The 26598-nt window shown below is 43.2% G+C and overlaps 1 protein-coding gene across 1 annotated transcript in view; it reads left to right on the forward strand.

Annotated features, from left to right (window-relative positions):
* Window positions 1-26598, forward strand: part of MYO10 (myosin X) — a 193381-nt gene that overhangs the window by 113330 nt on the left and 53453 nt on the right. Inside the window, exons 10-19 of the mRNA XM_072958828.1 lie at window positions 875-1004; window positions 2338-2456; window positions 3515-3661; window positions 3812-3912; window positions 4121-4187; window positions 4669-4761; window positions 5347-5415; window positions 5613-5695; window positions 7813-7921; window positions 10376-10456. Of these exons, the coding sequence (XP_072814929.1) occupies window positions 875-1004; window positions 2338-2456; window positions 3515-3661; window positions 3812-3912; window positions 4121-4187; window positions 4669-4761; window positions 5347-5415; window positions 5613-5695; window positions 7813-7921; window positions 10376-10456 (999 nt within the window). The remainder of the gene's footprint in view (window positions 1-874; window positions 1005-2337; window positions 2457-3514; window positions 3662-3811; window positions 3913-4120; window positions 4188-4668; window positions 4762-5346; window positions 5416-5612; window positions 5696-7812; window positions 7922-10375; window positions 10457-26598) is intronic.

Genomic DNA, 26598 nt, shown 5'->3' on the forward strand with positions numbered 1-26598 from the left:
TACATACCCTAAAAGTTTCTTGCCCCTCTTCGTAGACACTCCCAGCCACCACCCCAGCCCTGGGAAACCACAGATCTGCCTTGAGTCACTAGAGTGTAGACTTGTCTTTTCTAGAATTTCCTGTAAATGAAATCATACAGGATCTGATTCGCAAGATGCCTGGCTTCAGTTTAGATACTTGCTGTAGGTGCCTGTTGATTTTAATTTTCCCCAAATAAGCATTACGTTACCTTTCATTTTGTATCCAGAGACTAAAATAAGACCTCAGAAATCCTTTGGAGAAATGGAAAGCAGAGATGTGATGACCACCTAGGGGAGACAGATGCAGATCCATTCAGATGCTCCGTGGTCCTCTCTCATAAAAGGAGCAGAAGCCTCTCCTATCTGTACAGCCCCTGATGGGGAGTTTCATTCCTCCTACTGGAGTCCCTGCTGCGTTTAACCATGAGGACAAGTCCCCAGAGTTTACATGGAAAAAATCTCAGGACATGTCCCTCCCCATTCTTTACGTGTAAGGAAATCATAAATGTTCCATTACATTTCGATACATGTAGAAACAGTATTTCTTTGTCACCATCATTACTGTGACTCTGAGGTCATTCTTCTGCGGCATGAGGAGGAGTCTTGTACATAAGGCAGGTATTTATTATTACATTGATTGGGTTCTCGCTCAGTATTCTGCAGTTCTTTCTTAATATTCCGCTCTTTTGTGTACCTGTGTGAGGTCTTTGTCACTCAGAAGTGAGTGGGCACGCATCTGTTTCTTGCATTCTTGCCTTTAGAGTAATTCTTTATAACTGTATTGAGTAATGAGCATTTTTCATTTCCTTTAGTATGAAAAAAAATTAAAAATCAAGTACTTATTTTCTTCCAGACGGCGATGGAGGTAATGCAGTTTAGCAAGGAGGAGGTCCGGGAAGTTCTGCGGTTGCTTGCTGGTATATTACACCTTGGGAACATAGAATTCATCACTGCCGGTGGGGCTCAAGTTTCCTTCAAAACGGGTGAGATTACGCCTCCCTCCCTCCTTTACTTCCTTGGCTTTTGCCTCCTAGGATCTAAATGTTTGCCTCCTAGATCTAAAATGTTTATTGTCTGGCCTTTAACAGGAGAATTTTTTGACCCCTGGAATAACAGCTCCAGAACTCTGTATCTGATGTGAACTGTCAGCTCGTGAAGGGTCAGAGCATCATGACAAGTGATTACTGAGTGGGATGGGGGCTGTGTCTTCATTTTCACTGAGAAGGAAAATGGGCCGAATAAGAGGAGATAACGAGTGATGAGAATTGGAGGATAAACGTTGAGAGTCAGATGTGTAGTGCTGCCATAGTCATTCATGGTTAGTGAATGCCAGCGTAGGGGAAGGGTTAAGTCTGTTAGCTTCCAAGCTAGATTAATTGGTTTGTAGCCTGTCTCTGCCACAAGCTGTCTCCTTGGGTTACAGCTCACCTCTCAACACGAGTGACTTCTCATCTGTAGAGTGCCCCAGAGATGGATCGTCAAGGTTGAGTTAATATCCACAGAACAGTGTCAGTTGTCATTTTCCTGGAGTGATTTATTTTTTAAGTGTTTCTGATGGAAGCAATGGATGAGGGTGTGGAGGCTGGGAACTGGATGAGCTGAAGGTCAGGGTGGCCCTCGAGGAGCCTGGGGCTGACACCAGAAGTTCTGGGACATTTGGCCATAGCGCCTCTGAATCTTAAGATCACAGAGCTTTTGTTCCTGTGGGTCATATCTGTTGATGGTTACTGCAGTAGACATTAAAACTGAGGTAGTTAAAAAAAACAAATTCACTTTAAAATAATCATAATAAACCCATTGCCTATATTAAAATGTCATTATTTATTTAAAAGACTGTCTTTCAAAACATAATCAAAAAATCAGTGAGAAGAGTGACATTGTCTTTCATTTTTGTGAATTTTTAAAATGTCTGCTGTAACTGAGCAGCTGGGTTCTGCTGCTTCTGCCTTCGATGTGTTGAGCTACCTCACATCATATAGCCCCTGGGAAACTTCAGTATATGGTGAGGGAATGAGAGTCAAAATGCAGATAGCATCTTAGTCTTACTATTGAAAGTAGTTATGACTCTGCAGACTTCTGACAGGGTCCTGGGGACCCTGCTTTGGGGTCTCTGGACCGTATTTGGTCCCAGCACCAGATTCTCTAAGACTCGTTAGGGGAGTGAATAACCTACCAGTAGAGAATATGTCCTGGAAATCCTGCCTGCAGGACTTCGGAATTTCCTCTGCTTGACCGTGTCGCTATGTGAAGTTGGCTTTGCACCCGTTCGGGGTCCCACGGCTGTGTGTTCACTTCAGCTTTGTCCTTCCTTCCCAGCCTTGGGCAGGTCTGCAGAGTTACTTGGGCTGGACCCGGCACAGCTCACGGATGCCTTGACCCAGAGATCTATGTTCCTCCGCGGGGAGGAGATCCTGACGCCTCTCAACGTTCAGCAGGTGCGCACGTGTGTGGCCCTCAGAGTGACTATTAAAAACACTCCTGAATCTGCCGATCTGGGGCTTTGATTCGAATAAGTAACTACAGTGAACCATTCGGATGAGTGGTTCATGGTGAAAATAAAGAAGACATGCACATTGAGGGGAACAGACAGAGCTGTTCTGTGGTCTTCTTAGGGACGATGGAGCAGAGTCTGTAAGAGGGTTGGATCTGATGGAGATTCCCCTGAGTCTGAGTCCTGACCCTTCCACTTACTGTATGCATATTTCTTGGGAAATTTATTTACTGTATCTCAGTTTCCTCCTCTGTAAGAGAAGGATAATTAGCATGCCTAATTCATTGGATTCTTATAAGGATGATGATAAAAAGAATGGGCGTTCTTGCTCTCCCATCTTTAAAATAAGGTGCTTTCATTTTGCACTCTAACTGAAGAGTTACTTACTTTTATTACCCAATTACAATTTCGGAAAAAAAATGTACTAAGTACTTAATGATGGATGCAGAGTAAGGATTAAATAAGAATTAGCTATTTGGTAATTATTCTGAATGAAAGCAACGCTACAGTGTGTTGTTTTTCTTATTTTTGCCTCTACTGCTGCCTTGAGCCGGTTATATGTGCTAGCCCATCTAGTGTTTCTTGGCTGGATAAGTAAAATTGCTAACCATACCCTGAAGAAAACTTCCATGTGTACAAAGTAGTCTATGAGAGGAAGATAAGGAGCAGGGTCAGGTCTTAATTACTGTTTTCAACCTGATAGAATTTGTAGCTGTGTATAGTGGTTCAGATTCTTTCTTGTAACTCAAGATGTAAAGCTGAATTTGAAAGCCTGACACTTAGAGGGACTCTTGATGAACCCTGCTGAGAGGTCAGTAAGCAAGCTCCAGGTCACCCTTTCTTGAGACAGCTGGGTTTTCCTGGATGGCGTTGATTGACTGAACATCGGGCGCGCGGCTGTCAAGCAGGCGTGTCTCCCGGGCGGGCGGGGCAGGGCTGGGCTTCCCGCCTGGGCTGAGAGTGGCCATCTGGGAGCCGTGACCTGGGGTCCACTCCCCGCAGGCGGTGGACAGCAGAGACTCCTTGGCCATGGCTCTTTACGCCCGCTGCTTCGAGTGGGTGATCAAGAAGATCAACAGTAGGATCAAGGGCAAGGATGACTTCAAGTCTATCGGCATCCTCGACATCTTCGGATTCGAAAACTTTGAGGTATGCTTCTGAAGAGTGGGGGAATCTTAAACAAATCTCTTTAAATAAATATTGATATTTTTCTCTGCAGATTTTTTGACGCCTTTTCTTGACCTTTAGATGAAATAATGAGGGTACTAACGATATTTGTTGGATGGTTTCCCCACTTAGGTTAATCACTTTGAGCAGTTCAATATAAACTATGCAAATGAGAAACTTCAGGAATATTTCAACAAGCATATTTTTTCTTTAGAACAACTGGAATATAACAGGTAAGTACTTACCGAATTGCATTTCCAAAAATTTTTTAGAGGGGTGGGTATAGCTCAGTGGTAGGGAGCATGTTAGCATGCACGAGGTTTTGGGTTCAATCCCCAGCACCTCCATTAAAAAAATTAATTTTTTTTAACCAACCACTAAATTGGATAATTTTAAAGCTATATTTTACTGCAATTTGGCCTTTTTTAAATCTTTCTACAGAGAAGGCTTAGTGTGGGAAGATATTGACTGGATTGACAATGGAGAATGCCTGGACTTGATTGAGAAGGTAATACACTGTTGGAGAATTGTTAACAGTCCCAGGGGTGTCCAGCTGGGCTGATTCATGTTTATGGGAACAAAATAGCTTGTACGAACACGCACATCAAAGATGTGAATGTTTAGAACACAATGGACCATTTGGAAACATAAATGTGAATGTGCAAGGATGAATTTAAATACTTGGCTGCTTCAAACCCCATTGTCTCATTGAAGCCAGTATTTTAAGAGTCAATGGTGGCTTCGCGTAGCATCAAGAGCTTTGCAGTACCAAGAATAGATTGGCCAGTTGTAAAACTTTTGTCCACCAGGTTGCAGTGTGTTCAGTTTTTTTAATATGGAATTAATTGAATTCTTTTATGGTGTATCACTATGAATTTTTCAATCCAAGAAATTCTTTGATAGATAGTAGAAAGGAAAGGAGTTGTGAAATTATTTAGAGGCAGACATTCAACGTTTAATTCACATTTAACCTTTTTCCTCTCTTCCAGAAACTTGGTCTCCTAGCTCTTATCAATGAAGAAAGCCATTTTCCTCAAGCCACGGATGGCACCTTATTGGAGAAGTTACACACCCAACATGCTGTATGTCAAAACCTGCCCTTTCCTCATGGTGTCTGAGCGGCAGATCTGCGGTCTAAGATGATGTGCACTTATTTCAGTGCTTCTGGCCCCACTCTGCCTCCCACATTGAATTTTTTTCCTCAGACGAAAGCGCTTCACCAATTGATAGAGCTAAATTCAAATGAGCCAAAGGCATAGATTTGGGGCCACTTCTCAGAATATGCCCAAGTTTAGTTTGAGTATAAAATTTGACATTTTTAGCCTAGTGTACTGACAACAGACCAGAGTTACATGGTCTTGATGAAGTGCATCGCAGGATGTGTCCTCAACCTCTGAAACTCAGCAGGTTTTGAAATTGTTTTCACTGTCAGTGATAGTTAATTTTCTCTGGAAATCAATGGAAATCATCTGTGAGTGAAATTAGGCATTTGTATTTGTTGGGGTTTTTTTTGCTATTGTTGTTCATTTTGTTGGGGGGGCAGATAATTAGGTTTTTATTTAATTACTTATTTTTAATGGAGGTACTGGGGATTGAACCCCCTTGTGCATACTAGACATGAACTCTACAGCTAAGCTGTATCCTCCCCTGTATTTGTTTTTTATTAGAATAACCACTTTTACGTGAAGCCCAGAGTTGCAGTCAACAATTTTGGAGTGAAACACTACGCTGGAGAGGTAACTTCGTAATCAAGATCCTTGCTAATATTTGCCCATTTGATATTTAGAGAAATAGTAATTTCAGAAGTCAATCATAAAAATGCTGAACTAATGCCTTTTCATGGTCCTGCCTTTTAAAGGAGTTGCTCATTGTCTGAAATGCTTTTTTTTTTTTTTATCAGTTCTGCCTTCTCTCATTTATTTTCCAAAACCAGGTTCAGTATGATGTGCGGGGCATCTTGGAGAAGAACAGAGATACCTTCAGGGATGATCTTCTCAACTTGCTGAGAGAGAGCCGGTACGTCAGTCTCCTCCTGGAGATGTCAAACTAATATTTGTGCAAATGCTTTTAATTCACGAATGTAGGAAAAAAATTAATATGGAAGCAGCTGGGTTCATTATCTTCTTCCTCAGGCAATATTTCATCAATAAAATGACCTGAGAGATAAAAGCTGATACTAGTGGTAGTGACTACTATTTTATGAGGAACGGCAAATCCATGAGTTAAATACTTGTATTAATCCCATTACACAGGTGAGAAAATGAAGACTTAGAGCAGTTAAGTGACTTGGCCAAGATCCCTCAGCTAGTTTTGATCTGGTCTGTTTGACTCAAGAACCTGAGATCTTAACCAGTATCACCTACTTTCTTCAGTGCAAGCTTAGAGCTAGGTTTCAAACTGATCTCAGTCTTGGGTTTGTAGCACCCATGTGTCTGTAGTGTTTGTGAGAGCTGTTGAGGGAGTTAAACAAGTACTGATTCAGCTAAAATTATAAATTACACGTTTATTTGTTCGTGAATTGAAAATCCACACTATTAAATGGATAATTAGGGAAAGCATGCAGAAACTTACAATGATTAGTTTAGCTATTTGTATGTTTTAAACCAGGAGGCTTTTTAGTTTTAGGAAGTTTTGTGAGCAAGAAAGAGGGGGAAACAGTCCTCGCCTTACAGTTTTCAATACTTGTTTCAGATCCAGCATGAATCGATCACAAATTTTTAATAGTTATTAAAAAACTGTAATACTTTCAGAAATGGAAGTACCAGGTGGCCACCCTGTCACTTGGAGAGCTGTGACCTGGGGCAAAGGGAACCCATCTGAAGTTTCAGCTTAGAACCATGGACTGGGCATGCTCCATCTTCCAGCTTGTCTTAAATAACTCTCCTACCTGAGAATTCCCTATTTACAACTTTGTCAGCTACGTTTATTCTTCAGATGAGTTTTCAGACCTGTTAAGATGGCGCTGTTTTTAAAACACCACATGTTATTCTCAAAGCAGATGAAAGTGGTACATTTAAGTCAAACCGGTGTCTTGAGGTTGAATGGAAGCATTTTGCTGTCGTGAAGACAGCCTGGAGACCAGTGAGATAGCGTTACACCGGCTGCCTCGGTCATCATGTCCGTTGGTTGTGAAACTGAGGTGAAGAACATTGTTCACAACATCCCCAGGTTTCTCTTTGCAGACAGAGAGGCTTGGGCTGTTCCCTGGCCCTGCTCCCTTCCCCCTTTGACGTCTGTGACAGTTTAAGTGGAACCACAGCTTTTCTCCCAAGTGCTCAGAGTGCAGAGAACATCAAAGAGGGAGAAGGAAAATGAGAACGGGCCGGGCGGGATGAGAGGTGACGGGAGGCATCGCCGCCTGGAGGATGGGCATGCCAGGCGGTCTCCCCGCCTTTCCTGGCCCCAGCAAAGCCACCACAGTCCCTGTGTTATAGCCCATAGCATCTTCTATGCAGAGAAGACTGAAAGACGTTCTTGAGAAGCCTTTTATTCTGTTAGCAGTGGCAATAGGTTTTACAGAACTTTTTAATAATAAGAGCAAGTAACATCAGCATGTGGGAGGTACGGGGCATCACGCTCAGCCTTTTGCCTGCATTTCTTCATTTCCTTCTCCCCCTAGGATTACGGGATAAATCCTAAAATTGCCCCCATTTTCCAGATGAAAAACAGGACTAGAGGGTCAAGCATCCTAAGTTCCACAACTGGGACATGGAGGAGGCGGAATTTGGGCCTGATTGGCCTCGCTCTACAGTTAGCACCTTTCCATCTGTTACCTGGTGGGATCCTGGCGACACTGAGATGCACAAGACAGACACCCGCCTTCTACAGGCGAGAAGCCGAGGCTGCAGAAGCTCCGGGAAGCCCAGCGGTCCTAGTGGCTTGTCACCTGGGGTCGCCTTTCTCCCGGTCCTCTTCTTTCTGCAACTCTAGTGCCCCGAAGGCCGTCCCATCTGTTTTCTGTGCCCAAAGCCCGTTGGCAGTGGTTGGTTTGAAATCTTTGGAAGCTGTCTTAGCTCTTCCAGGCCTGGTGTATTGTTTTCAGTGGGGAAATGCGTTGCAATTGCAGTAATCCTGCACCTGATAATTGGGTGTGTGCCTCTCATGGTCCCTCTCCTCTCTGCTCACTCACACAGATTTGACTTCATCTACGACCTATTTGAACATGTTTCAAGCCGCAATAACCAGGATACCTTGAAATGTGGAAGCAAACATCGACGGCCCACAGTCAGCTCACAGTTCAAGGTGAGTCTGCGCTGCTGGCCTGGAGGAATCAATCTTTGTTGTGATTTTAAGAATTGAAAATAGAAATTGGGTTTATGTGAGGTCTATGGAGGTGTATATTTAATTTTTTTCCTCTCCTTTTAAATCAGACAGTGCTTTAGAAGGAAAATATACTTTTTATTTCTGAGACAGGTAAAAAGATGTACTTTTTTTTTTTGTCTTGTTAGAAATACATAGCTACTTATTTTAAGCTTATAAAATGGTAATTCTCAAGAAGGACTGTTGGGTCATTTGGAATTGCTCTGATTTGTATTTAAAGACTTGTGAATATAAAGTATTTCTTCCAGTGTCTGAATTTTTAAAACTTTTCTCATGTATGTTTACAGTATCATAACCAAGTGCATGGTTAAATCAGATCAGTGTCAGTTACCTTGTCCGGATGTCCAAAATTCAGGGAAAATATGAGGACCATTCTTATTTGCATTTGAAATATGTGAACATTTTAGAAAGTTTAGAGGTAGAGCATATGAAAATGACTTCACTAACTGACTTGTTCCGTTCTACCCCCAAATCCTAACATAATGGGCAATGGAGGAGTGTCAGTGGACACTTATTGATCTGCCCTCTGGGAGGCTCTCTTTCATTGAGTTACTCAATGTTGGCTGCATTGGAGGTGGGGCTTCTGTGTGAGGTCTGTTGGACTGGTTGGCGATGAACCAGCCCCACACCCCACCACTGCTGACCTGGTGGCTCGTGTGGTAGGAAGGGCAGCTTTGACCCAGACAGGGTATGATAACAGCTGCCATTTCCTATGCACTCACCATGAGCTAGTCACTGGGCTGATCACTTTATATACATTATCTCCTTCACTTCTCCCATAACCTTAGAAGTATATATTATTGTCCCCATTTTATACATGAGGAAGCTGAGGTTTAGAGAAATGCAGACTTGCTCAGTCCCTCTAAGGACTGGAGCTAGGATTTGAATTGAACCCAGGTCTGTCTGACTCTAAACCCTCGGCCCTTAATCATCCAGTAGAGGGTTGCGTTGTCTGTTTCTGGGTCAGTGTGGCCTGGAGTTGTCCTCGGAGGTTTTGTGGATGTTTGGGACTGGAAGTGGACCAGGAAGCAAGGAGATGGGAAAGTGGCAGGAGGCGGAGTCCTGAATCGGGAGCATGAGTCCTGTCCCTGAATAGACGGGGGCCGGCTGACGGGACACCTTGTATGAACTGAAATGGGTCCCAGAATATGAAGGGTCATGAATTCCAGGACATTTTGTCATCTGAGAGATCCTAAAGCTTCCTAAACAGAGAAGTAACTAATCAGTGTAGTACTGAAGACAACCTCATTTCTTCAGCAACAAAACTGTAAGAAGGAAAAAAGAGAAAGATGGAGATGGAGGGAAAACCAGGGAATTAAGAGAGACTTAAAAGTGGGGGGGGGGTTAGCTAAGTGGTAGAGCACATGCTTAGCATTCACGAGGCCCTGGGTTCAATCCCCAGTACCTCCACTAAAAGTAAATAAATAAACCTAATTACCCACTCGCCCCCCAAAAAAACAAAAACAAGAGAGACTTAGAAGACATATCAACCCACTGCACTACCTAGACCTTACTTGCAATCTGATTTCAAAGAAGCAGCCATTGACAGATCGTGAAATTTGAGACGGTGGAGTATTTTAATAAGAAACGGGATAGTTGCACCTTTTCATGTTGATACTGAGAAATTCATGTTAAATCTTTTTAGGAAAGATATTGTGGTTACCTATGTGTGCTTTAAAGTCTTTAGACTTTGATAATACATACTGAAAAATTGAGGGATGAAGTAATACTACGTCTGGGATTTGCTTTTCTGCAAAAAGAGGGCGTGGTCTGTACAGGGACAGAGATCAGATGAAATGAGGTTAGCCGGGGGCTGATGCTGATGCTGGCTCCTCATTACATGCTCAGTCTGCTTTGGTAAATGTTAAAAATTCTTCACAATTAAAAACAAGTTAAAAAAAAAACAAATGAGACAGCAGTATGGTGGAAGATTAAGCTGCCTGGTGGTTTGAAGATGGTGAGTGAGAGATGGTGGCTCAAAAACCAGTGAAGTACTGGTATAAACTGTCATTTTGATGGAAATAATTAGGAAGAACAACAACTCTGGTGGGAGAATGGATGCTTCTCAGGTTTTCTGTACTAAACACTGAAATATCCCAGGGTTGTTGTTTTTTTTTTGCTGGTTAACAGAATAGTTTTGTTTTTTTAAGGGTACTGTGTCAAGGAATTAAGTGAGTTTTGTGTATGTGAAATAGCTTCTGTGACGATGATACCTTTAGTTTATATTAGAATGACAGGATTAAAAATAAAATCTCTATTATTCCTCAGATTTGTGTTGTTTTCTTTTTGCTTATTTCTGATAAGTGCTTAGGGTGCCGAGAAATTTAAAGACATCATAAGAGACTAAATCAACATACACTTTTTCCTTTCTAATAGGACTCCCTTCATTCCTTGATGGCAACGCTAAGCTCCTCTAATCCTTTCTTTGTTCGCTGTATCAAGCCAAACATGCAGAAGGTAAGATGTACTGCAGTTCTAGACTCAGGCTGTGTCTTTGGGGACACTGTCTCCTGAGCTAGTTGCTCACAGATTTGGCTTCTCCAAAATCCTTGCATTATAGGTGGTTGGAAATGTATATGACATTATTATAGTGTAACATTCAGTGGGAAAGAATCCCTTTGTCTTTTGAGCCTACTTGTCTGATTTTGAATGACGCCATTCCATGTTAGAAAAATCTATTTTAAAAGGAAACATTGTGAAACCTTTGCTTTTTTTTTTTTTTTTTCTTTAAGTATTGGTTTGAAATCTTGGGCAGGCTCCAGAATGTGCTATCTACCTTTTTAGAAGAAATGGTTGGTGTGCTTTTTCTTGTGGTTGATTTTTTTTTCATTTTCTTTTCTTTTGCTTTATTGTTAAACATGACAAAGAGTCTGTATTTTAAGAGGTAATAATGGCTTTTAAGGACTTGGGTGAGCTGATGGTAACCAATTAGAAGGCTCCTGTCATCGCAAGTTCTTGTGTCTACGCTCTTGTTCTAGCTCTTGAATGCCGTATCCGGATCAGAAACAATGTGATTTTATATGTTTTATAATATTTATTCTTCTCAACAAAGAAAATGGAGTGTGAGATATAGGTAGCTGCTGAATCTAATGCTAAATGGGCAGCTTGCCTTGAAGTGCTGTTAATTTTAGTTTTTTTATCATGATTTGGCCAACATCTGCTCTCAGTAATCCCTATGAAGAGCAGAAAAGTCCCCACAAGGTAGGAATATCAAGAGCCCCTGGTGTGGAAGAACTGGAAGCCGTCCTCATAAGGATTCAGATAAAGGAACCTGACCTCATGTGATGTTTGGTGATGCTGCAGTCGAAACCTTTGCCGATGCTAGATCTTATTTTCGTTTTGCTCACCAATTCCCTTTGACTTTAATATTACAACGATTCCTCATTTGTAGTTTAAGGTGTTTATTTGTAAGAATCACAATTTTGAATTCTGTCTTCTTGGAAGGCAAAACTGCATTGAGTGGAGGATTTTCCGTTCAGTTGGTTGCCTTGCTCTGAGGTGTGCAGGTGAGAATTTGGCATATGGCTGAGACTACAGAAGATCTGTGATGACTTAATGTGCATCAGTTCTGTAGTTTCAATAGTAACTCATCTTTCCCTTTTTTCAGATTTTTAGTAAAATGTTTCAGGTTGTCACCAAAAAAGGCAACTTAACAATACATAGTTTTGTTTTGTTTTTTTTTTTGACATAACGTAGGAAATTAACAGTTAAAACAATACCATGTCCCACATCAGCTGGTTTATATCCACCTGCCGTGCTTTATAAAACCACACTGGGCGGTATGGACAAGATAAATACATGGGCTCTGCAATTTGAGTCCCCACTCATAGGAGCTGCTTAATGTGCATGTTTTTCCCCAGTTGAAGGTCTTCGGCATTGAGATGCATCTTACAGCTTTTGGCAAACCACAGTTTAATTGGGAGCTTTTCCTCACTTCTTAGTGGTGTAATAATTGTGCAGTTTTACAGCCGTTGGCATCTTATATTCAATGAAATAGCGGGGGCGGGGGTGTCACCTGCCAAGCCAGAGCTTATTTATAAGGATAGAATTTTTAATTTTAAAAACTCAGTCCTCCGTGTGTATTTTTTCTTTCTTGGGTGACATTGAGTTTATTTTCCCTTTAAATTGCCGTCACTTTTGAAGTGAGGCCTATGTGAAAACACAGAACATTGAAGAAATTACCTCTTTTTGATGTTTATTTTTCCTTGCTGGGATTTGATTGTGCCTAATTGCTTTGGTGTTGGCATTTTAAAAAATGAGCCGACCCAACCTCAAGGTTCCATTTCTCTTGGCTCATAGCCCTTGCCACCTCCTGACCAGTGTCAGGCACTAATAACACCATGAGATGGGCCATAGAAGACTTTGAAAAAACATCTCGGTAGCCTTTAAAGACACCTGGCAAGTCAGACATGAGAACCAACTTGTCTGAGGCCTAAGATGTAGGTGTGACAGTAAGTGTGAAGGAGCTAATTAGGCTGTGGAAATAGAAAATTATGACTCACTTAGCATTCATTTGGTTCCACTGAAAACACTGGAGTGTTACTGGTGATAGTATAGGAAGTGTATGCAAACAACCCTCATTTGGAGTTCCTTACGAATTTTCTTTTGTCCAGAGATAGATGCTTCTGGGAATTTCACAGGGAAGGTCTTGCTTGCCTTTGCCCAGGGATGGGGAAGGTGTATTTCCAGCCTGGAAGGGTGAGGCCATCTCCCCTTACTGCATACCTTTCCCATATCAGATGTTTATTATGGGAGCTTGAGAAGGTGCATTGAATACAAGTAGCTGGAGGCATTTTGTGCATCATTCAGGAACATGGGTCGTGGATTTGGGCAGATTCTAGAGGTTTCTTTTGGCAGTTCTGTGCCCAGAAAGGAATCGGAACAATGGCTGTACAGTCTGTGGCCTGAACAACTAAGGCCTTAGAAAAAGCAGAGCAGCTGTTCGGTGCTTTTAGGAGCCTACGCGGCACATCCCGGGCTCCCATGGTGGCCCGGCGAGCGTGCCCACGCAGCCCTATGGGCCCCAGGCTTATGTAGCACAGGCTGACTCCTTTCCTTTGGCAAGTGTGTGAAGCTCAGGATAGGCACCTGGGCCCAAAGCATTTAGAAATCCTTTTGTGGGAATCTTACGGGGCTTTGTTATTTGGGATTTTTATGTTTTGAAAAGCTGGTGGATGTAACTGAAATGCTGAAACAGCTAGATCAGTTCAACTATAATCATATGTGGGTTTTTTTTTCCTTTTGTGAATGACTTGTAACTAATCTTGCGTGTTGCATAGAAGACATTTCATTAGCATTGCTGAGAAATCCTCCTGGCGCTGAGTTATGAAGGGAATAAAAGCATAGCTCTTGGAAGGGGCTAGTCTGAGCCAGCGCTTTGCCTCAGGTACCACGGAGGGATGTACTTCTCCCCTCAGCTTAGAGTTCTCGGTTTACAAAGGGCAGAATTCTCTATCAGACGTGCTGAGTTGGTGGTGTGGCCCCTTGGCTTCGTCCTAGTGTGATTTGCTCAGGCAGTGGTAGTTGCTGGCCAGGAGTGCCCAGACCAACCCCAGGAGATTCCTGTATCAAAGAAAACCTGCTTCACCTCATTAGAATTTCTCCCCAAGGGTGTCCCGTGGCCCGGATCCTTGCCTTCCCTCCCTGCCTGGTGTTTTAAATACGTTCTTGTCAGAAAAGTCGGTCATTAACATTCCTCAGAAAAACCCTGAGGGAGGTGCGGGACAGAATTAAAAAAGGAAACAGATGGTAAATATCAGGACACCCTTCCCTTCCCGGGTGTGAGAACTGGTTGTCTGTGGTCTCAGCCCCTAACGTGAGGCCAGGCCCACCTCCTACAGAAGCTGCAGGAAATGTATTTCCTACCTTGAATTTTTTGTCCTGTTTTGTTCTTCCTGAATCTTTTCCCGTCTCATTTTCTTCACCTTATTTTTCAGGAGCCTTACTGAACTTGATCCCAGTGACCCTTTACATTTCTCTTTAGGCTTTGGTTTCTCTACGCTGATCCCATTTTCTGAATAAAGTAATTCCACAAACATGGGTGACCTTGACCTTGGCCAAGTACAACCTTGATGGGCCTGCCTCTTCCATCTTTGCGCCCTGCTGCGTAGCTCAGCGTCCAGGCTGTCCCATGTGCTCAGTAAATGTCAAATTGAACTGCTCATCAAGGAACACTGTGATGTTTATGGTGTGTGCGTGCTTGACTTTGCCAAAAATGGAGACTTAAGTGCTGTCTTTAATTCTGCTACAGGTTCCATCCTAGTTGGTTTGTTTTACTTTTGGCCTGTTTTTCGCTTCTGGATCACCTTCAGTTTGCCTAGTTGGAGAAGTTACCCTCGGGATACACCAATAGGTCAATATTAGGATGATGTCCTTACTATGATCCAGTCTTTCTGTGTTGATGCGTTACTTCTCTTGGTCTCCCTCTCCCAGCTGACCCCCTCAGACACGGCCCCCGTAGGGTTCAGAGCCCTTTGGGCACAGCCAAGCACAGCACCAGAGGCTTGTTCATAAACAATGCGAGTCTGGCAAGGCGCTTCATACTCCAACACTCAGACCTCTAAATGGGGTCCCCCTAAGGTGTGTGTTCCCTGCCATGATTGGGCAAGGAGGTTTGGATGTGCAAATCCACCAGATAGCAAGGGTTTAAACTGAAAGGCTGAAAAACTGGATTTTAGCATTTCAATTGAACTTTTTTGGAATTACACATCATTGGGTCCAGACGTCTATTTTGTTGAATCGATGACTTCTCTGGTTGTAAAGACACCGTTATTTATGTATCACTGTGAAGCAGCACTGCCTGCTTAGCCAGAACACCATGCTGTCCTGTCACCAGGCGCTTGCTTTTTGCTTTGCAAGAGGTATGAAATGGTTGTCATTCTTCCACCACAAGTACTTGCTTCACTGATAACTCAGTGACACCTTGGCACTCTGCTTCCAGGTCTTTCTGCGGGTGAAATGACTTTCTGTTCCACTGACAAATCTAGAGAGAAGCAGTTAGACCACATTTAAAGCAGTGCGAGGAGTTCCAATAGTGCCTGTGATTTTCAAAGACAGTGAAAAGCTGTGATGAAATTCGTGTCCATCCAGGTATGGAATTATGTCATGGTGGCTGTTCGGACGTCAGTGAGCCACAGACACATCCGATTTCAGGCATATTGAGAGGGGAATGTATTTGCATTAAGAATTGGTGAAATGTGGTCTGTTTATCCCCTTTAAATGAGACACGACACGGATCATCCTCCCTTTTCCTAAATAATCCTGAGGGACAGAGAATTGACTCTTTCCTTGCACCTTAAGGCAGAGTGTTTTTTTTTTAAGCTTTTACTATTTATGGGAAAGGTCTTAATCATACTAAACGAAATCTGCATTTCTGCATCTTCCATTCGCTGGTTTTCATCCCATCATTTGAGATTAAAGTGAAATGTCAGATACTCACTCAGAGTGTGTCAAATATTTTTTAAACTCTTAATAAGAATCCATTTCTCTGCTCTAGTAAACAGCCTCCTGTGCAAAATTGTATCTCGGAAATTTTCCATCACACATCAGCACATTAAGCTGCAGTATCTCCAGTCTCCTGCGGGCAGCTGGGTTTGGTAGAGTATCACCTTATTACTGACTATGCTCATCTCATTCATGTTTCTTTTTTTCTTTTTTCCTGCTGCTTTCTCTGCAGCTGATTTCCCACAGCTGCATTTCCCACTGCCCCACCTGCCCCCTGCTGCCCTCTGCACATTCTCAGGGTTGCCTGTGGAGCTGTGGTTAACTAAGTCATTCGTTCGTGCCCCACGCCAAGGGCACAGGCAGCTCTGCTCCACGCCGGCTGAGACATGGGGTGCAGGGTGCCCTAGTCTGGCGCATCCTGAGACGCTGGGGTCCTGCTGGTGTGGGAGGGCTGTTGCGCGGCCACCCAGGTGCAGGGCCAGTAAAACAATGGCCTGAGTTGGAAATAGATCAAAGGTGTGTTCCATGGTGTCTGTCCAGCCTCTTGTCACTCAACAGTCCTGTGGCCTTGGGATCAGTTCCAACTCCCTAAAGTGTTTGAAGTGACAGTGCCTGCTTAGGGGAGCAGTTGTAGGTCTTAAAGGAGGTGACATGGGCATGGACCAGCCACACTTCACTATATGAAATACTCCATACTTGCACGATGTGTTTGGGGCAGAAAATAGGCCTACTTCATCCTCACAGTTTAACTCCCAATTTAAGCTGAATCACAGGAAAATCTATAAGACTGTTACCAGACCTTTTCCTTTTTGAGTTGAATTTTAAATCAGATACCTTTAGCGATTTGTTGTAACTAGCTGTTGCTGCTTTTTTTTTTTAATTTCCTTTAGTCTTTGACATGGATATGGGATGAACAGCTTTATGTCAATTTTTTTATATTAACAGACTTAGTTTTTTAGAATACTTTAAAATTTAGAAAAAATTTCAGCAGAGAGTTCTCGTGTCACTCTCGCCTCCAACACACACACACACACACACACACACACACACACACACACACACACAGGTTCCCCTGTTATTAACACCTTGCATTATGTGGTACATTTGGTATCATTAGTGAACCAATACTGATCCATTATTATTAAAATCCAAAGTTACCGTGAAGGGTCCGTGTGTCCTAAGAGTCTGTGAGTTTTGATAAATTACTGGCATGATGTGTCAAATTGCCAGATGTTCATAACCTGTTGGCAATACTTGTGAACATTTTTTTCCAGTAATATTTTTTAAGAACAGGGTAGTTTCTGATTGCCTGGCCATAGGGTGAAGATTGAGAATGACGTTTCTGTGGCACGGATAAAATCTGAATGAAACTGCTTTATAGAGAAGAGACTCCGTGGGGAAAAAAACAGAGGAGAGAGCATAGAACAACCCGGGAGCGAGGACTTTGTGGAACCATATGGATACCAGACTCTGGCTTCTCCTTTCATTCACTTCCTCTTACAGCCTCTTGGGATGATTCCACTCCCTCTGCATCCTTACTGGAAAATGCCCACCTGGCATTCAGTATTTCTTAGTTTCATAATTCTTTCTGTCTGACTGCCACTCCTGTGGCCTCTTCTCCTATAACTGGGGCACTCCTTGCCAGCATCTTTGACTTTTGAGAGCAGCACATACACACAACCTATAAAAAAAAAAAAAGGCAGCTCTGTCTTTTCAGGAAATTTCAGTAGAGGAAGCATTAAAGCTACCATTCTTCTCCCTAAACGAAACAATTGCCCTGAACCCCTCAGTGGTCGCTCGAATCCTGTTTACTGAGTTGTTATGGCAACTATTCAGGCGCGCTATGCAAAGACCGGGATAAATAGCCGTAAATGAAGCTGGGTTTAAGGCAGGGGGGTGGTGTTCTCAGGGTGGACTTTCCAGGGTCACAATGAAATTGCTTGGCTTTGTCCTGGCGTGGTTTTTTTTTCTTTTTAATATTAGTCATCTTTTAAAATTCAGCGTCTTGGGACATTTCAAATGGCTTCCCACTTTTGCTGGCACATGTAAGGTGCTTTCTTTGCTCCTGCAGTCAGAAGTATCTTCAGCAATTGCCATCCCGCCAGCCTCGCCAGGCTGGACTTCCTTTCAGTAGAATCAGGAATGAATTAGGGAAGCAGAGCCCAAGACACCACATAAAAGACCGGGAACACCAGCAAGCCAAAGAAAGCCCGTTTTTGTGTCTGTCAGCTCAGATGCTTCTGGCCCGGACTGCTAAAGATGCAGCCATTTACAGTGGACAAAAACTGAAGGGGGGAAAAGAAACCCAAGGTAGGGATTTTTCTCTTATTTGCACTGCTTAAAAGTTTCATGTACCTCACAATGATTGCAGTAATGTAAAATTTGGCAGAGGAGTTTTTTAAACCTGAGAAAAACAGCTTTTGCCGTCTCTCTGAGCAGCAGAAGTGTTTCGTTTCTGAACAAATGGGTAAGTGCTGATTTTAATTGCGTGTCCACGTTTGAACTGCTAATACTTTGTAAGAACGAAGGCTGTAACCGCTTGGATAAGGCGTTGATAATGCAATGTTATTTTTGGTGTGGAATTCATCTTTTATAGGAAAAAGCATTTTTAATATTAGGTTGCAGTGGGAAATGGTGAGAGGTGGTTTCCTTTGTTTGAATTTATGTCAAAGAATTCTTCTTTAAAAGCTTCCGTGCTACAGTGTTGCAGCTTTTTCTTTGCCTTGTACTTTGTTTATATGAACCTTTACGGAAATCGGCACAAGAATCAGCATCTTTTTAAGCTGCATTGTGAACTGGTTTGTGCACAAGTATGGAAGTGGGGGAAATTACAGGAGTTGACTGGTCACCTGTGGAATATCATGTGCTAGTTTCACACAAGCGTGAACCTGCCAATATTTTACAGTCTGCCTGGAGAAACCTGATGAGGCACTTTTTTGCTGAGGTTCCCCAGAGCAGAAGTCCCCAAAGAAAGAATAAGACTGTCTGATATGCTAATCTCTGCCTCAGCCTCCGCTTGAATGTGTTCAGCTGATGGCTATTCAGTTGCTAAAAGTGCCCTTTAAGGGAATAAGTGTTTTAAATGTGAAGGCGGTCTTTCATATTAAATTGAGTTACATTTAAAAGAAACGGAATAATAATGTGGCTGACTGCCACTTAGCTAAATCTGTTTTCAGAGCAATAAAAACGCATGTTAGAACATTTTATTTTTACCATCAGTTTTTTTTTTCAGTCTTAGGGGTAATTAAGCTGACATAAAATTAATAACCGTCAAAAGAGAAAAATGGAGTATGAGTCATCTTCGGGAAAGTGCCTGACATTTCTGTCTCTTTCATGGTGTTAAAATCCTGGATTTTCTCACCTGTATTTCTGTCCTTAAATATATGGACCCCTAGTTCCAGAAGCCTGTTGTTATTTGCAGGGAGGGAACACTCACTCTCTGATGAGTAGAGTTTCACTCTCCCTGATGAGTACCATGGTTGTGGGGGAGGGCACATTCGCTTACTTCCCACCTGCGGGGTGCCATCTGCCAAGATGGGTAGACATTTGCCCCTGTGCCCAGAGTGGCCTATAGCCACAGCTCTGTCGCCGCAGCCCTCCTGCTGTGCAGTTTTACTTCGGCCAGTCTCGATGAACTTCTTCAGTAGCATCCAATCAGAAAGCTGCCCAGTCCAACGTTTGAGCCAGTCCCAGACCACCCATCAGCAATATGCAGACTATAATTGTGTGTGTGTGTGTGCGCGCGCGCACTTGTGGGTTCTAGCCTGAGCGGCTCTGCATTAACATTTTCACAGGCAGCCCTCTTAACGTGTGATGTCTGTTAGTGACTTTGTTGTAAAACTCACCATCGCTCACCCAGCATCTGTACAAAGGACTAATTATAAAAGCCATTGTTACCCTCAATGGCTCCGGAGCAAAAGGTCTGGGTTCTGGAGACTAAAAAGTGGGAACCGGTGCTGGATTGCAGTGTGGTGCTTGGGTTCAGAGTCTGACCGTCCCTGGGTTTTCTCACAGCCCTGGAGGAAGCTGCTCTGCCTCCTTAGCATTTCCCTGTGTTGGCCTTTCACCCTGGGCAGTTCCCCTCCTCCTTCCTCAGGCCAGCTCTGTCCCTGACACTGCTCACTGTAGTAGTATTTTTCAGTAACTATAATAAAAACATATCGCAGTAGTTACTAGGTTTCGCCTGCACCCCTCCCCAATGTAAAGGCAATACTTACTGATTATAAAGTATTTGGAAAATATGCAAAATACCAAAAAAATTACAATTTTAAATTACAGCTACCTATATTTTTACCACCTAGAGACAGTCCTGTTTACATTTTGTTGCATATATACTCTTTTCTCTAAGGTGGGCTCATAGTCTACCTCAATTAAGTAACTCACTTTTTTATTAATTTAATATATCTTAGAACATTCCTGTGCTTTCTTCGTGACGGTACAGAATTGTCAGTGGCTGTGGTGTCAGATTTCTATTATTGGATGATTTCCTTTATTTGTTGTTGTAAACAATGCCCCTTGCTGTATTATTCATATGTGTAGACACTTGTGCTCATTTAAGACTGTTTCCTTGAGGTAAATTCTCGGAAGTTTATTTGCTGAATCAAAGTGTGCACATTGTTATGACTTTGTGTACCCGTACATGTGGCCAACTTGCCCTTCAATGTGGCCAACTTTGCCCTTCAATAAGGCCAACAATAACACGAAAAGTTTTTGTGATGTACAACAATGGATTCAGAGCCTTACTATATAAAGAGCCTTTACAAATCAGTAAGAAAATAACAAATATTTTAGTGGAAAAATGACCAAAACACATGAACAAGAAATTTGCAAAAGGTGTAATACAAGTGGAAAATAACCTGATTTGCATATGTTGAACCATCCTTGTGTCCCTGGGATGAATTCAACTTCATCATGTTGTATGATCTTTTTTATGTGCTGTTGGATTTTGTTTGCTAATATTTTGCTGAGGATTTTTGCATCTGTGTTCATCAATGATATTGGCCTGTAGTTTTCTTTTTGGTCATGTCTTTGTCCAGTTTTGGTATCAGGGTGATGGTGGATTCATAGAATGAGTTTGGGAGTACTCCCTCCTTTTCAGTCTTTTCGAAGAATTTGAGAAGCACCGGTATGAATTCTTTGTATGTTTGGTAGAATTCCCCAGTGAAGCCGTCCGGTCCTGGGCTTTTGTTTGTAGGGAGGGTTTTTATTGCTGATTCTGTTTTATTTCTAGTGATTGGTCTGTTCAAGTGATCTGTTTCCTCTTAATTCAGACTTTGTGGACTGTATGTTTGCATAAGTTTGTCCATTTCTTCTAGGTTGTCCAATTTGTTTCTGTATAGTTGTTCATCAGTCTTCTTGACTTAACTTTTTCTTGCCTCCCCTGGGACCATATTCCACCAGTTTTCCTCTTGTGCTGTACAGGGTTCCTTCTCCCAGGATCCCATCTCCTTGTTAATACTCTTCATTGTATTCAAAAGTGTATTTATTAATGTAAAAGAAAGGGGAGGTGGGGAGGATACAGCTCAAGTGGTAGAGTGCACGCTTAGCATGCACAAGGTCCTGGGTTCAATCCCCAGTACCTCCTTTAAAAATAAATAAATTAATAAAACCTAATTACCCCCCCCGAAAAAATAAAATAAATTTAACCAAATAAATAAATAAATACATAAATAAAAGAAAGGGGAGGTGGGAGTGAATAAGAATTTGACTGGGCTCCCCCTTGAGCAGCCTTCTTTTCACTGTTCAGCATTTCCAAAGAGTCCATGCCCATTTTCTTATTTCTAATGCTATGTCATGCAAGCTACCCTGGCCTCTCTTCTGCTGCAAGCTTCCAGGTACAGTTTTTCTCTGCCCTGCCTTCCTAATCCCCACCTCCACCTCCCAGCCCCAGGGCTGTGGCATCACCAGCCACCTCCTCCTTCCTGGCACTCTGACCCAACCTCTCCCCCTCCCTCCTTCCCCTGCCCCTCTTGCTCTTGACTGGCTCCCAGGGTGGAGGCCTGGCCTCGGGTCTGGCCCTCACCTCCTCACCTGTGCTGTTCCTAAAGAAACTTGCACTTCTCTCCTTCTGCCCTCAGCCCAGGTGAGTACCTTTCCACGGGGTTTTTCCCAGCCCAAAACACTCCTCTAAGCTTTGGACTCAGAGTCCAGTTTTGTAACTTGCTTTTTTTTTCCCCCCCCTGGCTCTGCTTGGCCTGCACTTGACATTGAAATGTGCCCATAATTAAATTTCACATCCTTTTCCTTTCATCTCCTTTTTTAACCATTTGTTAGTTGATCAGGTTGGGGTGGAGTGTCTCAACCTTGGCACCTCTGACATTTGGGACAGGACAGTTCTTCACTGTGGGGCACAGTCCCATGCATTATAGGATGTTTGGCAACAGCCCTGCCTTCTACCCGGAGATGCCAGGAACAGCCCCTCTCCCCCGGTGTTTACAGACACCACCCACTGCCCCTCAGAGGGCAGAATTGCCCCTGGTTGAAAACCACTGGCTTAAGGTATCCATGCCGATTATTTCTTTGGTTTTATCCTTATTTTTCCTTTGCTCTTGATAAAAATGGCATCTACGGACGATGTAAGTTGTATCACAGCACTTGTTCCGGCTTTGAACCCTGTTGGCGCTGTTGCATAGATGGTGAAAATTGTATCATTTAACGTTTTTCAGAGGTATTGAGTCATTGAGTTAAACATGCATTACTGTTTTCTTTCCTAGTAAATAGTACTAGAAAATTTGAAATTGGGGGGCCTGGGGGGGCACCCTGAATATCAGCGTGCCTTGCAGGATTACGTAATCACTCCGTGCGATCCACTTTCTCAGATGAATGGCTGCCCTAGTTTCCGCCCCTCTGCAAGGATAAAGCAGCTCATTAAAGTGTGCCAGATGCCTCGTTTGTCAGTATTTCTTTTAAAAGGAAATACTGTTCAGCTTTGGAACTCTGTGACAGACTCAGCTTGCCTTTATGAAATGAAAGCGTCCCCACTAAAAAACATGGCAGTATCTTCCCCTCTTGCTCCTCTCCACACTCACAGTGGTGAAAATCTCACCAGCAAACAAATGTTTTAGTTACTGTTTCATGACGCCTTTCAGAAAGTGTCCTTACATACAGGAAAATGAAGTGTGACTGTGCGCCATCAGTTGGGTTACTGAGATTTCAGCCTTCGAGTTTTAGGCATAGGATGAAGGGTTTGAAAAGGAAGTCTTTCAGGCAGACCCTGGTGTCGTTTTCGATGGGACAGTTTAATCAGGTTGTGGAGATATGTAAGTAGAAGACCAAGACGAGTTTTGCTGGGCAGGAGAAGCAAACCCCCGCCAGTGACTCGAGCCAAATGTAAAGCATCTTTGATATGTTGATTGTGGCTTGAGCAATTGCAGAAAGAAAATTAGCCTGGCTTGGCGTCTTCTCTTTCTTTCTCTTTAACTTCTTCTTTTCCTTTTGTTTGTGTTGGTATTAACTCTGAAATGTTGGCCTCTGTATTTGATTCAGTGACTTCATGGCATCAGTTCCAGTGAAGCTGAGACTGTTCAGTTTACACTGAGCTGAGGGCATACGGAATGAAAGCCTGTAGAGCCTTTTAGTCAGAGGCACCTTGCAAATTAGGGAAATGAGGTCCTGTGTGCAGGTGGAAGGGCAGGTTGGACCTGGTTGTGATGTCATGTGATATGGATTTCCAGGGTTCAGAAAGACACAGCCTGTTAATGCTGGTGGGGGGCAAATAATCAAAGGTGCAGAAAGGTACCCAAACCACACATTTCAGTGGAACTGACCATCCCATAGACCAGCCATCGTCTGTGGCCCGGTTGCATCAGCAAATGGGCCACTTCTGCTCAGGAGCGCCTGCTGTCCAGAGCCGTGCTGGAGGCATTTCCTGGTTTACACAAACTTGGGGCTCTGCCAATGTCGACAGAGTTAAAGCCTTTCCCTTCTCATGCTCTATTAAAAAAGAAAAATTAACTACAATACAATTGCCACTTGTTCTCCATTACTCACCTTTGCCTGCTCAGCACACATCCACTCTCCTTGTTACAACACGTCGATCTAAAGTCCATAAATGATTGAGAAAGTGGTTTGGGAATATTCGAAGGGTTTTTAGCAATTGGCCCTGGTGCACAGGCTTTTCTGTTCTTTGTCCTGCTTTGGTGAACTGGTTGAAAACATAGATTGCACTCCATCGAGGGCTGTGGGGACCATCACCCACCAAGGATGCAGAGCCTTGAGGTGGTGCAGGTAGAGGATAGACCTGACTGCTTGGCGTACAGGGACAGATGGAGCAACACTCTTCAGTGGAATATTAACCATAGTGAGGCCTGGGTGCAGAAATGTAGGAAGGTATGCAGAAATGGAGAGAGCACTTCTGAATCATTTCCATTTCGGTTACTAAATCATGGCCTGGCCTCAGATCACAGTTGACGATGCCAAAACATTGATGGGGGGATATGTGGATTTAGACCCGGGAAGCTTTTTGAGAGCATTCACCAGCGTCTGACGTACCATAGCAGTGCTTCTAAACAACACTGGCCTGGACCCATGGTCTCGTGGCCCAAATCACCAAATTTCACCTCTAATTCAAACCTTACCCCATCCAGCCCAGTCACTCTGTAGCAGTCAGTTAACCTTTTTCTACATGTTCCAGGGCTAATGGCATAAGACTTTCACAGTTCTCAAGGGACAAGTTGATTTTGTTGCCATTTGCTAGTGAAGAAGGGAATCTGTCCTTCAGGCACGGTAAAATAAACAGGATTGTAAAACAGGTTCCCCTTTCAGCATGTCTGGATTAAAATGATGAGCGAAGATGTTATCAGGAGGCTGTGTATCATGGTGGACTGAGCGAAGTTTTATAAGAAATGCTGGACTCACTGCCTCTCACCAGCCACGTGATGTTGGTCTGTCAAGTTCTCTCATTTGATGGAGTGAGGATAGAAGTCACCATTTTTAGGGTGATTACAAGGTTAACCGTGACCCAGCCTGCAAAACTCCCAGCTCAGACCCTGGCACGCACTGGCCACTGACGGTCGTGGTGGCTGATGAGTAATACTGATCATATTTATGAGTCTGGAAAGAGGCAGTGTGTGTGTGTTGGTGGAGCCCTCTGACACGGCTCTCCCAGCACAAAGAGGTGTTCATTTCCTCTCGTGACTCATCTTTTGAACTTACCACTTACTCAACTCAGTAGCACGTCCTCAGAATTTACAAAGGACCTGCATCCACCTGGGGGAAGATGTGTGGAAAGACAAATTCGTGGGAAAAGTATTGTCATAATCCTGAAAACTGCTCTTTAATCCAAGAGTGAACAACGTGGTCAGTGTTAAGTGAAGCAAGTAGGATCACTAAAGGAAGTGCCTGAAACATGTTGTTCTAAGGACGGATGAGGAGAAAAAGTGTTCTGTGGTCGTACATACGCTTTCTGTTTCCTATGTGTTTCTTGGATTTGGGGTCATGTTCTCATTGGGCCCTTTCGCCAGGCTGCCGGAAAAGAGGAGCATCCAGATTTAAGCTTCTTGAGCCACACAACTAGAAGCCTGGCCTCCTGGTGGTCTGGCTCTGTGATGCTGGGACACCAGCAAGAGCCAGTCCTGTCGGGGCCCCAGGGATGGGAATAACCTGGCCTTTGAACACCGCCTGACCTCCTGTTTCCTAGCAACTTCCAACTGCGCAGCGGAATATTTTGTGGTGTTCCTAATTTATACTTCGTGGATACTGGCTGTGTCTAAGGCTGGCTAATTTCCCATTATGACTTGCAGACAACCACTTTAATACATGAATAAGCAAACCAAAGGACTCCTAGGCAGCTGCACCCACCAGCACCCCGTTGTCACCAAGCCCTCATTTTCCTTCGGGAAAGTGGAATTTACCAAGGACTTGTCAATATGGTATCACATCTCTCAGGGCAGATGGCGCTGAACAGTTTTCAAGTAAAATTCCCCATTTGATTTTTTTTCTGATACCCCATCCTGTGTTCATGAATATTGATAAATCAGCGACATCCTTACGGTTCTTTCAGGCAGATGTGGAGGGGTAGCTGATGAGATCGGGTGATTTCTCAGCCTTCTTCCAGCTCTCAGATGACGTGAACCTGATAAAAATCACATTCTTTCTAATATTTCACATCTTTGGGTTTTGACTCCAATTTTTCTGAGTTGCTATTTTTATTTTCACACATTTTAATGACATAGTTCAAATTCCTCGGTCCTAACTTGGTTTTTCTATTTATTTGTCTCTAAGAACGCTTGTTTTCTTCTGCATCCTAATTTTTTTAAAAGGAAACGTTTGGGGAGCAACAAGTATGGTGGATGATCTCCAGTTTCTAGTGGATCAGGAGTTTTTTGGTCCCTGAAATTCAGAAACTTTAAAGCCAGAAACCACACAGGTGTATTGTCCAGATTATTATCTGTACATTGACTTATGCTAGCATGGTGGCATGTCTCAGAATTACTGATGTAACGCCGTACGAATAATCACTCTGGCTGAATATTACATTCTCAGTTTGACAGATTTTCCTGGGCGTTGGTGGATGTGTGGCTCCGGGGCACATGGCTCTCCTTCCTCTTCCTGCTTGACATTTTCTCCCTCAAATACCCTCATCACGTCGACAAAACTGGGTGACTGTGCAGGCGACACCATTAAGTTCCACAGCTATTTCAGCATTTCCATGACTGAGTGGAGCCTCCTTGCCAACATGGATAGAGACTGACAGCTGCCCTCCTGATTTGTGTTTCTGGACATGGTTTTTTTCAGAGCCAGTCGGAATAGAGAGGACCCTGACCCATTCAATACGGTGGACCAAGAGGTGGAAATTGAACAGCGATGAATAAAGAGGGATTCAAGTTTAGTTTAGCAAGAGAAAGAGGGTTTAATTAGATCAAAATGGCAGCAGATTAGCCCCAAGACGGAGGCTGGTCTGAGGATTTCCAGATGGGATTTGTGCTAAGGTTTGGACCTTCTGTTGGCTTGACCGTGTTTTGTGATCTGATTTAGAACAAATCTCTTCACCTTCCTTCCCTCTCTCTCGGTTTTTCTCTGTGTTTGTCTGAGGATCTCTTTCAACACATAGCAATTGACTCTCAGGATCAATTTTTTAAAAAAAATCTTGAACCATTGAATGCCTAATTTTAAGCTTCCATGACCTATTCAGAATTGTAAGTTTCCTGTCCAGCTGC

The sequence above is a fragment of the Vicugna pacos genome, chromosome 3 (genome assembly GCF_048564905.1).
Source record: "Vicugna pacos chromosome 3, VicPac4, whole genome shotgun sequence".
Classification (NCBI taxonomy): domain Eukaryota; kingdom Metazoa; phylum Chordata; class Mammalia; order Artiodactyla; family Camelidae; genus Vicugna; species Vicugna pacos.